At 45.4% G+C, this 16,476-nt stretch overlaps 2 protein-coding genes across 2 annotated transcripts; both read left to right on the forward strand.

Moving 5' to 3' along the window:
* The first annotated feature begins 3,118 nt into the window (after window positions 1–3,118).
* LOC118075310 (olfactory receptor 10T2-like) lies at window positions 3,119–4,063 on the forward strand. The gene has a single exon (XM_088658530.1). It carries the CDS (start codon window positions 3,119–3,121, stop codon window positions 4,061–4,063), a length of 945 nt encoding a protein of 314 aa, XP_088514656.1.
* Window positions 4,064–6,748: 2,685 nt separating this feature from the next.
* Window positions 6,749–16,080, forward strand: TMEM52B (transmembrane protein 52B). Its single transcript, XM_035097215.3, has 6 exons — window positions 6,749–6,978; window positions 7,729–7,892; window positions 8,277–8,320; window positions 10,417–10,454; window positions 11,677–11,847; window positions 14,055–16,080. The coding sequence occupies exons 2-6, from the start codon at window positions 7,839–7,841 to the stop codon at window positions 14,288–14,290; spliced, it is 543 nt and encodes a 180-aa protein (XP_034953106.2). The 5' UTR covers window positions 6,749–6,978; window positions 7,729–7,838; the 3' UTR covers window positions 14,291–16,080.
* Window positions 16,081–16,476: the final 396 nt, after the last annotated feature.

Genomic DNA, 16,476 nt, shown 5'->3' on the forward strand with positions numbered 1-16,476 from the left:
GTCATTGCATATGATACCAGAAATATAAAACATTGATTCGTCATTGGTTTTCGTGTTGCCTTTTTTGGAGATTGTCTTGGAGATTGCAACACAGGGGTTTTTTGATTATTAACTTGCAAGCAGGAGCAGGCTGGGGGAAGCCTTCCCTCACTCAGCGCCAGGGCCACCGGAGCTGGAGGAGGGGGTGGTTGCTGTTGTGGCGGCGGCGGCGGCAGAGGGACCCAGCGCTGGAGGGTGGCAGGTGCCTGCTCACTTGCCGCCTGGCCTGCCTTCCCTCACTCTGAAAACGGAAGTGTGGCACTCAAAGCGGAAGTTATACTTAGAACAGAACATGTTCCGCTTCTGAAAAATGTTCGAAAAGCAGAGCACTCATTTCTGGCTTTGAAGTGTTCAGGTTCCAAGTACAGGTGAAACTCAGAAAATTAGAATTTCGTCGAAAAGTGCATTTATTTCAGTAATGCAACCTATTATTTTTACTTTTACAAATGCTTTCTTTTGGGAATTCCACAGTAATCAAACAAATAGTTACAATAATACAAAAATAAACATCACCATTACATTTCATTAATTACATTCCATTTATGATTGACCCGTCTAATGACAAATAATTGCAATTACAACAAATAAAGGCTTGACATATCTTGCTTTGCATGTCATGCATCTATCTCATATATTGGTTTCACATTTTAAGTAGCATTACTGAAATAAATGCATTTTCAACTATATTCTAATCTTCCGAGTTTCACCTGTAGTTAGAGACATAGCTGCCAAGTTATCCCTTTTTTTAAGGGATTTCCCCTTATGCTGAATAGGCTTCCTCGTGAGAAAAGGGAAAACTTGGCAGCTATGGTTAGAGAACTAAGCTGTTCGAAAACCGAGGCACCACTGTCTTGCTCCACTCTCTCTCCACCTGGATGCGCCAACCTTCCTTTCTAAACTAAAACCTCAGAATTCAGGTTAAATTGCCGTGTTGGCACTTTGGGATAAATAAGTGGGTTTGGGGTTGCAGTTTGGGCACCTGGCCTCTAAAAGGTTCGCCATCGCTGCCATAGGGGACTGAACTTCTACATGCAGAGCATGTGCTCCACCAAAGAGTTATGACCCAGAGCTACGGGGGTGAGGGGGGCTAGCTAGGTTTTTTGCCTTGGGTGAACCCTCCAGAGGGGTGCCATTAAGACTCCCAACGTTTTTTGTGTGTGCGTGCGCAAATGTGCATGGGGGGGGGGTGTCAAACTGGGTCTTTGGCACAGGGGAAATAAAGCTTAGTTTCTCCCTTGCCTAAACATAAAATAAGATTCCAGTCCTCACAGTCCCAAAGGGTTGATTTAAATGAGAACACAGGAAGCTCTCATCTACTGACTCAAACCACATTGGCTCATCTAGCTCAGTATGGTCTATGCTGACCGGCAGAAGCAAGTCTCTAGAGGGATTTAGGCAGGGGGTATTTCCAGTTCTGCCTGGAGATGGGGTTGCTCTGCACACACACACACAGTGTCAGGTTCAGCTTTTTGTTGGACGTGCGCTCTCCGTGCACAAAGCCTCAGAAGAAAACACACCTGCAGATGCAGGAGGCAGCCTCAGGCAGCACCTGGCGGCAGGGGGGCGGCAGGCGGGGGGCAGACTGGCCAGCGCGCCCCCTCCATTTCGGCGCTCTAGGCGATGGCCTAGTTTGCCTCTATGATCGCACTGGCCCTGATCAGATGTCAAGGAAATAAACAACTACCTGACTTTTAAAAGACATCTGAAGGCAGCCCTGTTTAGGAAAGTTTTTAATGTTTGATGTTATCAACATTAGTTTTAATGTTACAATGTTATCAACATCAGTTTTAATGTTACGATGTTATCGTGTTTTTAATATTCTGTTGGGAGCCACCCACAGTGGCTGAGGAAACCCAGTCAGATGGACAAGTTATAAATAAATGGTTGCTGCTGCTGTTGTTGTTGTTGTTATGGGTTCAACAGCCAAGAAGGAAGTTTCTGCATGAGCGGCTAGATGGAAGTGAGGGGCAAATGGGGCTCGTCATCCTGAGAAGGTAGGTCATCTAGGACAGTGGTCCTCAACCCCCGGGCCACGGACCGGTACCGGTCCATGGATCAATTGGTACCGGGCCGCCCAAGGAACATTTAAATACAATTAAATTAAAATTATTAAATCAAAACAATCTAAATTAAATATAAACAATCAACGCCCCCCCCCCTCAGCGGGCCGCGGTAAAATTATCAAACGTTGACTGGTCCGCGGCAATGAAAAGGTTGGGGAGCACTGATCTAGGAGAAAGAAAACTCTGATCATAAACCTCTGCTACCTTGCAGGATATCTTCGGAAAAAGGAAAGGCTAAGGAGTAAAGCCTTCACAGATCCAGAGTGGAGTCCCTAAGATGGTTGAATGTGGCTTTGTATGCCTCCTTCCAACAACTCCTGCAGCTAAGGTGCTACCCAACATATTGCCCTGCTTCCCTTTAGACCACATCAGCAAGGCTAAAGTGGAGTCTCTTGTCTGGGCCCCCCAACACCTCCATACACAGTGCCCAGACTTGTATCCTGAGGAGGTCAACCCAGCTGTTTTATTTATTAAAAATAAAATAAAAATTGAACATCAAGTAGACATAATAAAATTTATTGATATAGAGATGAAGTCAACAGTTATAGAAAAAAAATACACCCAATAAAATTACATGTATTGTTAATGCACTTGTAGATTCTAACAACTCCCATTGATAATAAGATGGCTGATTTATTTTACGTTTTGAAATACCGTGGAGATCATATCTGGTGGGATTTCTAAACTTGTTTACATCATACCATGCTAAATAAAAACATCATAAAAAGGACCTTGTGGCAAATTCCTGTCATTTGGAAGAGTTCAACATCCCACCTTCTGCCTTGTAAGTTATTCTCGTTATTGCATTTTTACGGCCACGTTATGCATTCTCTGTTTTTATGTTGTAAACTGGCCTGTGATATTCCGTTGAAGGGCAGTATGTTAATTGAATAAATAACATAATAATAATAATAATGAACAAGCATTTTCACCAAGTATTTTTGTATAAAACGTCAGCTGATGAGCACTGTTGCAATCTGTAATGCTTTTAAAGTTTATTTTCAGATGCTGCATCAATGGGAAGAGGAAATCAAACAGTGGTGGCAGAATTTATCCTCGCTGGGTTTTCCAATTTCCCTGACCTGCAGGTCCCATTGTTTCTGGTGTTCTCTTTCATGTACCTGGTAACTTTGATGGCAAATATAATCATCATCACTACGATACGGCTTGACCGCAGCCTCCACATCCCCATGTACTTCTTCCTCTCCATCCTCTCCTTCTCAGAAATCTGCTACTCCCTTGTCATTATCCCCAATATGCTTGCAAATTTTCTAAGAGAGAAGAAGACCATTTCCTTCATTGGCTGTGCTACTCAGATGTGCCTTTTCCTGGGCTTTGGGTGCACAAATTGTATGCTTCTAGCAGTGATGGGGTATGACCGATATGTGTGCATATGCAAACCTTTACGTTATCCGATTCTGATGAATCAAGGACTCTGCGCCAAGATGGTGGCATGTTCAGCAACAACTGGCTTTCTTTTCTCCACCACAGAAACTATAATCATATTTACCTTGCCTTTCTGTGGGCCAAATAAACTTAAGCACTTCTTTTGCGATTTAGCACCTTTGCTTGAATTAGCCTGCGGCCGAAACTACATAGGAGAAATTGTCATTTTCGTGATTTGTGTTTTGGTTGTGTTTTGCTCATTCCTGTTCATCCTTCTCTCATACATTTTAATTGTTAACACTGTCTTGAAAATCCCCACAACGGCTGGGAAACGGAAAGCCTTTTCCACTTGTGCCTCCCATCTTATTGTGGTCGTAGTGCACTTTGGTTGTGCTTCCATTATCTATTTAAGGCCCAAATCCAGATACACGCTAGATGAGGACACTTTTATTTCTGTCTCTTACACAATGGTGACTCCCTTGTTGAACCCCTTGGTGTACAGCCTGAGAAACAAAGATGTCCAAATAGCGCTTAAGAAATCGCTTGGCAGAAGCTCCTGTACCCAAAGAATCTGAAAATAAAGTGTTATCCGCTTTGAAGAGGAATTATGAAACCCAACAAGTATGTGTGGTTTCATGGACAAAGAACACCTTGAATAGTATTGTAGCTTTTCCTCATCTTTTAAAAAATTCCTTTGTATATGGAATATTCACTTGGAAAAACGTGGCCTTGCTTTAGCATTTACAAACAACTTTAATTTTCTCTTTAGTACATCCCTGGAAAATAAATTGGGTTGTGGGAATTTTCTCATAAATGAACCTGTAATCATTCAGCCCCACAACAAAAGAAACGTTTCTTAAGATTACTGTTGTACGTTTCCCCATTTTCACAACTAAACATTCACGCATAACATTTTTCAGCTCATATTGTGCTGAGACTGAAGTGTCAAAATGGCTCTTGTTGAATAGCTGATACCTGTTTATTTCAGTTGGAGTCAGTTGGGCTGTGTGTGTTTCTGTTTATCTTTGTGGAGGTGGCTTTTGCTGCCCTTCCTTGTCCCCAGTAATTGCTATTTTTAAAGAGGAAATCATGTAAAAGCATATCTGTTACTTTTTCAAAGATTGGAATTCATCTAACCCAACACACTTAATGTCTGCTCTCTTTTTTATGTGGTCCGTTCTGACATTTGCTTTCTGTAAAGAGTTGGCAAGAACGTAACAATATACTGTACACAAAATAGAGCATTGCAATTTTTCAATGTGCATTTATTTTAGCTTTCATATTGATATAATTTAAACCTGACACTTTAATTGGGCTCGGTGCTCATCAGTATGCAGATGACACCCAGCTCTACCTCTCTTTTAAATCAGAACAAGTGAAGGCGGTGAATGTCCTGTGTGAGTGCCTGGAGGTGGCTGGAGGATGGGTGGTGGCTACCAGTTTTGGGGGGACAGGGGGCGGGCGGGTATGGGGGACTTCCTGGTCCTGAATGGGGTAACTGTGCCCCTGAAGGACCAGGTGCGCAGCCTGGGAGTCATTTTGGACGCACAGCTGTCCATTGAGGAGTAGGTCAATTCTGTGTCCCGGGCGGCTGTCTATCAGCTCCATCTGGTAGGCAGGCTGAGACCCTATCTGCCCGCAGACTGTCTCACCAGAGTGGTGCATGCTCTAGTTATCTTCCGCTTGGACTACTGCAATGTGCTCTACATGGGGCTACCTTTGAAGGTGACCCGGAAACTGCAATTAATCCAGAATGCGGCAGCTAGACTGGTGACTGGGAGCGGCCACCAAGACCACATAACACCGGTCCTAAGAGACCTACATTGGCTCCCAGTACGTTTCCAAGCACAATTCAAAGTGTTGGTGCTGACCTTTAAAGCCCTAAACGGCCTCGGTCCTATATACCTGAAGGAGCGTCTCCACCCCCATTGTTCAGCCCGGACACTGAGATCCAGCGCCGAGGATCTTCTGGCGGTTCCCTCACTGCGAGACGCAAAGCTACAGGGAACTAGGCAGAGGGCCTTCTCGGTAGTGGCGCCCGCCCTGTGGAATGCCCTGCCATCGGAGGTCAGGGAGATGAACAACTTACCTGACCTTTACAAAACACCTGAAGGCAGCCTTGTTTAAGGAAGTTTTTAATCTGTGATATTTTAATGTATTTTGGTATTTGTTGGAAGCCGCCCAGAGTGGCGGGGAAAACACAGCCGGATGGACGGGGTATAAATAATAAAATAATAATAAATAATAATAATTCAGTGAGGAGACCCTCGGAGCAAAAACATACAGGATTAGTTTGCCTGTTCTGACAATTGCTTTTTGAGAATTGTTGGCTGGCACATATATAGCATACACAAAAATGGAGCTTTGCCATTTTTACAGCGTAAGTTTATCTTAGCATTAAGATTTATATAATTTAAACCCGATGATTTAATTACTTGCAGAGCAACATATGAAAAAAAAGCTTATCATTTTTATTTGCCCATTAGATAATTAGATATAGGGCCCTATATGTTTTTTTTTTTTTTTTTTGCAGAGATTCCCTTCTGCATTTATGGGCTTATTGCTTTGCAGCAAAGACGTGGTGATGCTTGAAAAATGAATGGAAAATTATTTCTCAGTATTCCTCTCAGGACCTTGACCTTGAAGGGCAAAATATTCAGGGGAAAATGTTCAGTTTTGTTTGGGGGTCAGGTGCTCCTGAACCAGCACCAAACAGAGTCAGTTTCTGGATCTGTCATGCATGCAAACATGCTGCAACCTGTATTTCTGCACTTTTATATGCATGCTGTTCTCCTTGGAGCATATACTCCTGAGATGCCTGTTTAAATTCTAGTTTCGTGACTGCTATTTTTTAAAAAAATCCATTGGTTCTGCTCACTGCCTCGGAAAATTATGCCAGAGTAATGATTCACCAGCTTAATTGTTGTCACGGTTGTAGCAGAAGGTAAAACACCTGCGAGACTTTTTCAGATGCAATACAGCCCCAGAGCAGAAGGATTATTAAGCGCAAAACCCCATTGTGTTATGACCGACTGAAATTTGAATTCTGGATTATTCGCAAATGTTTACCATTTCTCCCCTACTGCTATATACAAATCTGCATGCTCAGCTCATATAATTTATATGCGGAACATGCAGGAATGTAATAGTGGCTATTATACAAGGGGAAAACAGGCCGTTAAGAGACTGTTTAATGTAACCGCTTGAGGGAGAATTGAGTGAAGAAAGCCAAACACCACTAAAGTAAAAAGAGTGGAAAGCATGTGGGTCTAAACAGGGAAGTAGCAATCATTTGCTACAGATTAATGTTTACACCCTTTGGTGCTTTATTGAAACTATGGAGCAAGGGAGGCCATGGGGGAATTAGTGGACTCATGGGTGGAATACTGGGAAATGCTTTTCCCGTCATTTTTCAAGTACCCCCTCTTGTTCATTGCAAAGCAATAAGGACATCGATGCAGGAGGCAGAGGAACAGACCTCTCATCCTAGGTAAAGCAGAAAATCAGTTGCTTCATCCTGAACTAGGTTCTGGGAGTTGGGGTGGTGAGGGCAAGGGGACAAGTTACACTACGGAGTGATACAGGAGCGCTTTTCACAGGGCACCGGGGCAGAAAAGGGCAACCAAAATGGTCAAAGGCCTGGAAACGATGCCTTATGAGGAACGGCTTAGGGAGCTGGGTATGTTTAGGCTGGAGAAGAGAAGGTTAAGGGGTGATATGATAGCCATGTTCAAATATATAAAAGGAGGTCATATAGAGGAGGGAGAAAGGTTGTTTTCTGCTGCTCCAGAGAAGCGGACACAGAGCAATGGATTCAAGCTACAAGAAAGAAGATTCCACCTAAACATTAGGAAGAACTTCCTGACAGTAAGAGCTGTTCGGCAGTGGGATTTGCTGCCAAGGAGTGTGGTGGAGTCTCCTTCTTTTGAGGTCTTTAAGCAGAGGCTTGACAGGCACGTGTCAAGAATGCTTTGATGGTGTTTCCTGCTTGGCAGGGGGTTGGACTGGATGGCCCTTGTGGTCTCTTCCAACTCTATGATTCTAAGACCCTCCCCATCTTTCTTTGACTTTCTGAGGTATATGCTACTGAGATTATCCATGTCCGATTTGCCTCTATCTCTGTGTGTCCATATAGAAGATCGATCAGAGCTAAAAGAGAGGAAGTGTGAATTTCTAAGAAAGGCTATGTGATGGGGGCAAAAGTATAAAGAATAACAGCTGTGAGGTGTGGCACCCCCAGGCAATTTCAATGTCTCTTATGCCGGCTTGAAGATGGCGCATGGATAATGTGAGGTCACAAGGAGGTCCCAGCTTTGGACGACAGAAGGCTGAGCAACAGGAGATTCACTGATGGGGAAGGCGAGCCGAGTTGTGGCCATCTCTGCTCTGACATGTCTGTCTCGGGTAAGGCACCTTGGATTTCGGTTTGGCCAGAAAGGAAAGCCAGCAGGGAATGAGAATTCAAATAGGGATCCGTATTGTAAAATGTAGAAAGCATCTCCCAGCCATGCAGTGGAGAGAGGGAAGAATGAAATATCTGGGTGGGGTGTAGAACAAAAATTGATATTTATATCCCTTGAGGAAGAGGGCAAAGATAGCTCAGTTGGTTAGAATGTGGTGCTGATAATGGCAGGGTTGCAGGTGTGATCCCTGTATGGCCCAGCTGCATATTCGGGTTGGACTAGATGACCCCCAGAGTCCCTTCCAACTCTGTGATTCTATGATTTAAAAATGGAACGGATGAAGAGGAAAGAATAAAAGCCACTTTGACTTTTTCGTCTCTTGAAGATTCCTCAGGTGACGCCGCAGGAGAGCTGTTCAGGCACTGACCAGTGAGTATGTTCATGGAATTAACTGCTTCTTGAAATTGATTGAAATTTTGAGTGAGATTAAGTGAAATTTTGCCTCAGTTTTCAGATGGAAGATTGAGGGAGGGTGAGACACACACTCTTTGGGAATGGTCTTAAGCACGGGTAGGCAAACTAAGGTCCGGGGGCCGGATCCAGCCCAATCACCTTCTAAATCCAGCCTGCGGATGGTCCAGGAATCAGTGTTTTTTTACATGAGTAGAATGTGTGCCTTTATGCATCTCTGGGGTATTTGTGGTCCGGCCCCCTGCTAGAAAAGTTTGCTGACCCCTGTAAGGAAAGCTTGGGTCCTCGAGAAGGTGTATTTAGTGGTGATACAAATGCTATCATTTCTGAACTGGTTTGGTTGTGCAGGGCGCTGCAACAGCCATTTTAAAGAGTCTGACCAGAAGCTACAGATTCCCAAGAAATTTTGGGGAACTTGACATCCAACTTACAACATCCAAAATAAGAGCGGGGCTTGGGGGCTTCCTATCTGAATCCCCTTCAGTAAGAAGGCAGATAAAAGGATACGGTATTGGGCCACTTTGAACTTGTCGGTGTGGGTTTCCCTGCATTCTTGTGTCAATTTTCTCCTACAGGGCCAGTTGCCATAGCCTAGTTTAACAATTTTTCATGGAAATGTGTTCAGATGTTTCCCAATTTTTGGAAAATTTGAGTCACTCTGCCACTAAGAGTTTTGTCATTGTGGATTTGCAATGTCTGAGAATTGTCCTTCTTCCCCAGAAAATGGAGATGTATGCCAATATTGGCTCTGGGGTGATCTTGGGCTTGGTTACTTCCCCAGTTTGCAAGTATTTTAAGCCAGAACCCCTGCACTTTCTTACAATCTCACCATAGGTATGGGATTATTGTGTGTGTGTGTGTGTGTGTGTGTGTGTGTGTGTGTGTGTGACACCCTCTCCAGCAAAGCAAGCTTTCCAGAATTAGTCTGAAGGCATAGCTGCCAAGTCTCCCGTATTCCCCGGGAAACCCCCGATTTTCCAGCTGTTTCCCGCTGGCAGCCCAGATTTTAAAAAAACCCCGTAAATCCCCCGGATTCTTACCAGCCCAGGGAGGTTCCTTCTGCACATGTCTGGAGTCTCTGGACATGCACAGAAGCGATTTCTGGCGCTGCGGCCATTTTTGGAAACGGGCAGAGCATGCGTAGAAGCGACTTCCGCTGCTGCTCTGCCCAGTTCCAAAATGGCCGCAGCGCGACTTCCGGTGCCGATCCCGGATTTTTCAATCTGGGAGTTGCCACCTATGGTCTTAAGGTGAGCCCTAGACCACATACTTCAAAAGTGAATCCATGCTTGATGCACAGAGTCTCAAAGCCACTAGACCTCCTTGCCTCTTAGGGCCAGGTTTAGAGAGATCCTTAAACAAAGTCAGTGAGCGCTGTGGAAATTGTGTGTGCGGAAGAGGAGATCTGAGCTACTTGGAACCAGCTGAACGTAGTCTTGAAAGGAACAGTCTCACTTTAAAAGCTTATATCGCCCGCCTTTTTTCAAACAACCATCCATTGTCAACCAGTAAATTTCCTCTGTTTATCTGCACTTGGGATGTTCAAAGAAAAGAAGCATTAGAGATGGCTGAGGCTTAAGATGTTTGAAGTAACTGTGCAGATTACAAAACCAAATCATTCATTGATTTAATCTAATATATTCATATCCTGCCTTTCTCCCAAGTTGGTCTTCAGTTGGTCCTCTGATCACTTTAAATGCACAGATGCTACTTAACAAATCTCGAGTAACCAAGCAGAGGGAAATACAGCAGTACCTCGGGTTAAGAACTAGAATTCGTTCCAGAGGTCCATTCTTAACCTGAAACGGTTCTTAACCTGAGGCATGCTTTCGCCAATGGGGCCTCCTGCTGCCGCTGTGCTGCTGGCGTGCAATTTCCATTCTTATCCTGGAGCAAAGTTCTAAACCTGGAGCAACCACTTCCTGGTTAGTGGAGTTTGTAACCCGAAGCGTCTGTAACCCGAGGTACCACTGTAGGGGCATTCATGGATGTGCAAACCTGGCTTTTATTTTTATGATATTAACATTTTCTCAAATTGCCCATTCTCCCCAAAGCTGCTTTAGCCAAAACTGGGTCCATCTCTGGTACATCTGGTAAGTTTCTTTTTGGAAAAAAAAAATGTTGTAATTGTGTCACTTGTGTGATGTTTGTGTTGATGAATGATGCCACTAGCTGCACACTGTCCTGGAATGTGCATTGTGACAACCTGGGGTTCCTGTGCAGTGCTGAGTGCTGTTTCCATTGAAGCCTAATTTTCACTGAAGACCCAAACCTGTACTGGGCTGTACCACATCAATCTGCAGGTTGGGGCTTGTATCCAACGGATATCTGCTCAGAGTAGAGCCATTGAAATTTATCACCATCATCATCTGAAATATACTCGGAGTCGAAAGTGAATTTCATGCTCTTTATTTAGCTCGTAGTCATCAAGGAGAAGAAGAGAAGAATGGCTCTTTCCCCAAAACCATCTGCTTATATACATTATTTACACAATGGGCCTTGCGTGATTGGCTACTTCAGAGCTACACCTGTGGGCCAATCAGGTTGTGGATTTTCTGCCAGCAGCCTGATTGGCTGCTCCTGCTTCTGTGGCTTCCGATTGGCTATAGGAGCTTCCTGCAGCCAATCAGAAGCTGCACTTTGGTTTCCGAATGTTTTGGAAGTCGAACGGACTTCCAAAACGGATTCCCTTTGACTTCCAAGGTATGACTGTAGACTGAAGGAACACATTGAATTGCTCTGCTTCTGGAATAAACTGCAGACATAGGAACCAACTCCTCTGTACTCCAAAGTATTTGAGGGGGCCAAGCCCCTCAAAAGTTGAGGGACATTGCCATTCAAATGGTATGTGTGCACCATCGCAGCGAGAGAGAAGCCAAAAGGCCCAGCAGGCCGGGATTTTATCCTTGCCTTGGGCGTGGGGCCAAGCGTCACTATTAGCTAGTTGTTCCCGCGCCCAGGGGAACACCCTCCAATTCCTTCTGCCTGGCCGATTCACAGAGGAGGCCCTTCTTGGGCTGCCCACAAAGCTGCCAGCCCAAGAAGGGGCAAACGGACTTATTCTGGAACAAAAGCATGGCTTGCTGGGAAATCTGCTCATGACTTGATTCATGATGTTTGGGTTCCTACAAATGGGTGTATCCAGGGGGGGCAGGGGGCAGCTTCCCTCTGAATCAAGTAAAGCAATGAAAATACTTAACTAACTGAGGTTCTGCGCCCCCCCAACATAAATCCTGGCTATGCCCATGTTCCTACTTAGCATGAACAATAAACGGCAGTGCTTCTGACTCTCTCCTTCTTTCCTCCCGCTTCTGGGCTTGTGGTTGTGATGGTTGGGCTCCTCCTCCTCTGCGGCCTCGTCTCTGTCTGTGTGAGGTACTGCTGTCTTCACTGCCACCCAGCCGGGGAAGACGCCAATTCCCAGCCCTATGAGGTCACAGTCATCGCATTTGATCATGACAGCACCCTTCAAAGCACCGTCACTTGTGAGTTGAACAACCATGCTAGTCCCATGCTTTGTTGTTGTTGTTTAGTCCTGTCCGACTCTTCGTGACCCCATGGACCAGAGCACACCAGGCACTCCTGTCCTCCACTGCCTCCCGCAGTTCGGTCAAACTCATGTTCGTAGCTTCGAGAACACTGTCCAACCATCTCGTCCTCTGTCGTCCCCTTCTCCTTGTGCCCTCCATCTTTCCCAACATCAGGGTCTTTTCCAGGGAGTCCTCTCTTCTCATGAGGTGGCCAAAGTATTGGAGCCTCAGCTTCACGATCTGTCCTTCCAGTGAGCACTCAGGGCTGATTTCCTTCAGAATGGATAGGGTTGATCTTCTTGCAGTCCATGGGACTCTCAAGAGTCTCCTCCAGCACCATAATTCAAAAGCCCCATGCTAGCTGCTTAAAATCTATAGAAAGGTTCCTACCAGAGAAGAAATGGCAGATCAAGTTAATGGGCTATGCTAAAATGCAGGGCTGTCTTAAGCCTATCCTGCACCGTGGTTCAAAGATCCCTCCGGTTTCCCAGAGTTGCTGACCTTTTTACAGCACTGCCGGCAGCTTTGCGGAGCTGGAGGAGGCGGGCAGCGGCTGGAGGCTGGCTCCTCCAGCGGGGAAGAGGTGGAGGCTCTGGGCGCAGCGCTGCTTCAGCGCGGTGGATGAGAGCAGTGAGCTGATGCCAGGAGGCACCGCGTCTAGCCTCCGGCTCTTCCCAGGCACCCTCCAGAACTCAGCGCGATCTTGGCACCCTGGTGCCCCGCGTCACTTGCCTCTATGGGCAAGGCGCCCCTGCTGAAATGGCTAAAATGACCGGAAAAGTCAGAAATCAGGAAGACCAAAATTTTAATAAGGAATGGGGAGAATTTATAACTTATGTTTAAAGACCACTGTAAACAGTTAGAATCGTTAGTAGGATTGGAATATCACTTGTAGTTTAAGGTTGATTCTGGATGTAATGGAAGGGGTAAAGGGTTTGGCTTATTATAAAATATGCGGGAGGAAATGATTAATTATAGGACACACATAGCGGAGGATGGTAGTCCCGGAGATTCCTTGGAATCTTGTTTTAATGATTTATGCTTGATATATCTCTGTAAAATTTTAAGTTGAAAAATCAAATAATCAATAGAAAGGACCCTACTCCAATCTCCTTCTGCCTTTGAGCCAAAACCAGTAATGGTGCAGAGTGGTCTTGGACATTTCATCCAAGGAAGAAGCAGATCATTTTGCATTCCTGTTATCCCAGTCTTGCTTCCTTCCCATGGAGAGATGCTCCAGTTGTGAAATGTATTCAGCAGTGGAGCGTATGGAAACGCTGCCTGGGGTGGGCGGGCAGCGAGGCCCCCTAAGGAGGGATGGAGAATGCAGGGAGCCCGCAAAGCGGCGCAGAGGGTACACTCGGGTGCCACAGTCCAGGAGAGTGGGTGGCAGCACTGGTGCCCACCCTCCTCTTTCCGCCGGAACTGCTGGGCCAGGCACAAGGAAAGTGCAAATGCAGCCTCTCTCTGCCCCTAGGTAGGTGTCAATATCCAGAGCTGTAGAAGCAGCTACAGTGGCGAAGCGTGGGTTGCTGGCACACAGGGCAGGGAAAGTTTTGTGGCCCCCCTGGTGGACTGGGCAGCTGCAATGGGGAGGGGAATGCCAGGGGGGCATGCGTCAGGGCTGGCTCTAGGGGTAGGCTGGGTGGCGTGGGGCGCCAGGGCTCCAAGCCGGCAGGGGGGTGCCGCACAGCAAAGCCGCGCGGAAGCCCACCAGCCATGGCAAGAAACGGGGCAGGGTGGGGCGGGGTGGGACGGAGTGGGGGCGCCATGGCACCCGACATGCTTGAGACGGCCCTGGCATGCATGGAGCCCACAGGGAGGATGAACGGAGCCCGCCTCCAACAGGCTCCTCACCCACTGCCTCCACCCACCTGCCCACTAAACCAACCCACCTGCTACCAACCCTCAGCTGCCGGGACTCTGTGCCTGTTGTGGGGACACCTGATTGCAATCCCTCAAAAATGAGCACCTGGGGCCATGGCCCCCCTGCCCCTTCCCACTACGTCTCTTCTGTGTTATCATTCACAATAAATTCCGTGTTCATTCTGCAGTGTGCATTCCTTTGGCGGAAGCATTGGGGTCATTCTTATCCTCGCTCATTAGTCATCTTTAAGGTCCTGGAAGTAACCTGAAGAGTTGTGTGTTCTTCTCGTTTTCAGCCTTCCACTCGGTGTTTGGTCCAGCCGCTAGAAGAACGCTTGCAGTAGCTCATTCCCACAGCGTTCTCCCAGCGATACATTACCCTGCTGGGATGGAGACACCCCCCATTTACGAGGAGGCTGTGCACATGAGTAGATTCAGAGTGGCTAGAAGTGGAGAACCAGCCCCAGAGCCACAGCCGGAGGAGAAACAGTCGGTGGATGCCGAGAAAGGACAACAATCAGATCAACCATAAAGCCAGGGTTCCTGGTCCAGATCATCATCAAGTCCTGCCAAGACTACTTCAAATTATGTTCCTTTGCTAGCTGTAGTGTTCTCTAATGCTACAATTCTCAAATTCCCCAGAGAGGCTTGGGAAACCCAGCTGGATGGGCAGGGCATAAATATTATTATTATTATTATTATTATTATTATTATTATTATTATTATTTGAACGATGCATTAAATAAATCGCATACAACCTGTAGCAATGTGGCAATGCATTGTATGCAAGAGCAGAGATTTTACACGCGTTTCCAAAGTTTGTATTTCTCTTGGACTCTTAAATCGATCACTAGCACTGTAAAATATAACCTGGAAGCACAACACAAATGTTTTTTTTAAAAAAAATAAACATTTTTATTAAATTTTCCAATTTAAATATCTAATTCATTTTCAAATTATGCAAATATCAATTAAACAATTAATCCTCTGCCAAATTATACAAATTTATCGACTTCCTATGCTTCAGACTCAGAAGGCCTAGTCCTCTTATAGTCACTGCAATTCTTTTCAATATAGTCCAGATCTTATTCAATAATCTATTATTATCTTTCTTCTTTTTTCAAGTCACTGAGCTATTCCAGCAAGCAAGTTTAACCAAACCATATATGATTCTGTGTGAATTTATGCCTAGAATTCCCTTCTGTAAATTTAGCACTGTCTCCTTGCTCGCTGATATCTTGCCAAGTCCGCCCAAAAATCCACAAGTCCTTTTCACAGCCAGCAGCCACAATCTTCAAGTAATCCCAATAAATCATATCTATAAGCCTCTGTGATGGTTTCTCCAAGCCGCTACTCGAAACAGCCTTTTCAGGGGAGGTTTTGCCAGGTCACAACCGTATACACACATCTAATGTCATTATTTATGGCTCCCTTCCCCTTTGACTGTTGTTGTAGCCAGCTCTGTCTCCAAAATGGTGGAGGCTGCTTTTGTAACTGCGTCATATCTCAGAATTTTTTTGACAAGTTTCCAACTGCTACTGAGCTTGCTTCTCTTTGACGTCTATAAATTTAGGGAGTCTTCAGCCACATTCCAGGGAAGTCCCAAATTACAAACTTTGATTGTTTATATTTTCAATCCACACAGTCAATATATTTTTAAAAACCATATTATCTCAATACATTTCCAACATTCCGTTCTCGCTTGCTTTGTAAATGCTGTATACGGCTCTTCTGGAGGGAGTTTTGTTAAGTAAATAATAAAGCACAATAAAGCACAGTTATAGAGTTCTTGCCTCCCCCCCTTCTGCTCTGTCACATACCATTTCTTGCTCTGATGAAAACATTCCTCAGTTATCTTTTATTTTCGCAGTGGCTGAGCTTTGCAGAATAAATCTCCTTCCTCATCTGAAGCATGTCCACAACTTATATCCAATTTCTCTCTTAAGTCATGGAGCCCGGTTTGCTCGTAGAATCAGCATCCAGGAGAACCAGACTCCCACGGGGGCTTTCCATCCAGTGCCCCCAGCCCCTCCGTCCTTCCGAAGTCGAAGCTGGTGATGGGCATCTGCGGATGAGACTGTCTTCCCATACCCCCTGGAAGATTTCGGGAGGCTGCATACTCCCATTGCAGCCTCTGGGAGCCGGAGATATGTTTTTGTCAGCCATCTTCTATGGCGCCCGGGCAGAAGTGCACAACACAAATGTTTGCAGTGAATTTCAACTCATGATCTGTGTTTAATCACTGACCATCCATTACTGTCTTGAGTTTTTGTGTTGTATTTTCTTCTTAATGATGTACATAATAGCTTGCCTGCCTTTGAGTCCTTAACCCTTAAACTATCACTAGTTATGACTGCATGATTAGTGAGGATGGTGATTAATTGAAGGAGGCCATTAAAGCATCTGAGTGCAAGAAGGACTGGTTTGTTCTTTTTTCATGTGAGTTAAGATGTGGTGTACGATTAATTCTTTGGGTCTCTTTTTCCATGCCTGAGGACCTGGGTGAAGCATGATGGTTGAATTGCAAACTGTTAATGCTGCTCTCCTACTTTCTAGGAAGTAAACAAGCCTGGAGTCTGTCCATTCCTTGATTCAGCCATCAAGTTCAGTGCAAGGTGGCCTGATGGCAGATTAGAAAAGGGAGCTGAATAGCTGCATACATCTGAGCCGGTGGTACTGGCAGCTTTTCTTCCTTGCGCTAGGTTGCATTTATTCCAA

This window comes from Zootoca vivipara, chromosome 15 (genome assembly GCF_965207765.1).
Source record: "Zootoca vivipara chromosome 15, rZooViv2.hap1.1, whole genome shotgun sequence".
In the NCBI taxonomy this organism is placed as follows: domain Eukaryota; kingdom Metazoa; phylum Chordata; class Lepidosauria; order Squamata; family Lacertidae; genus Zootoca; species Zootoca vivipara.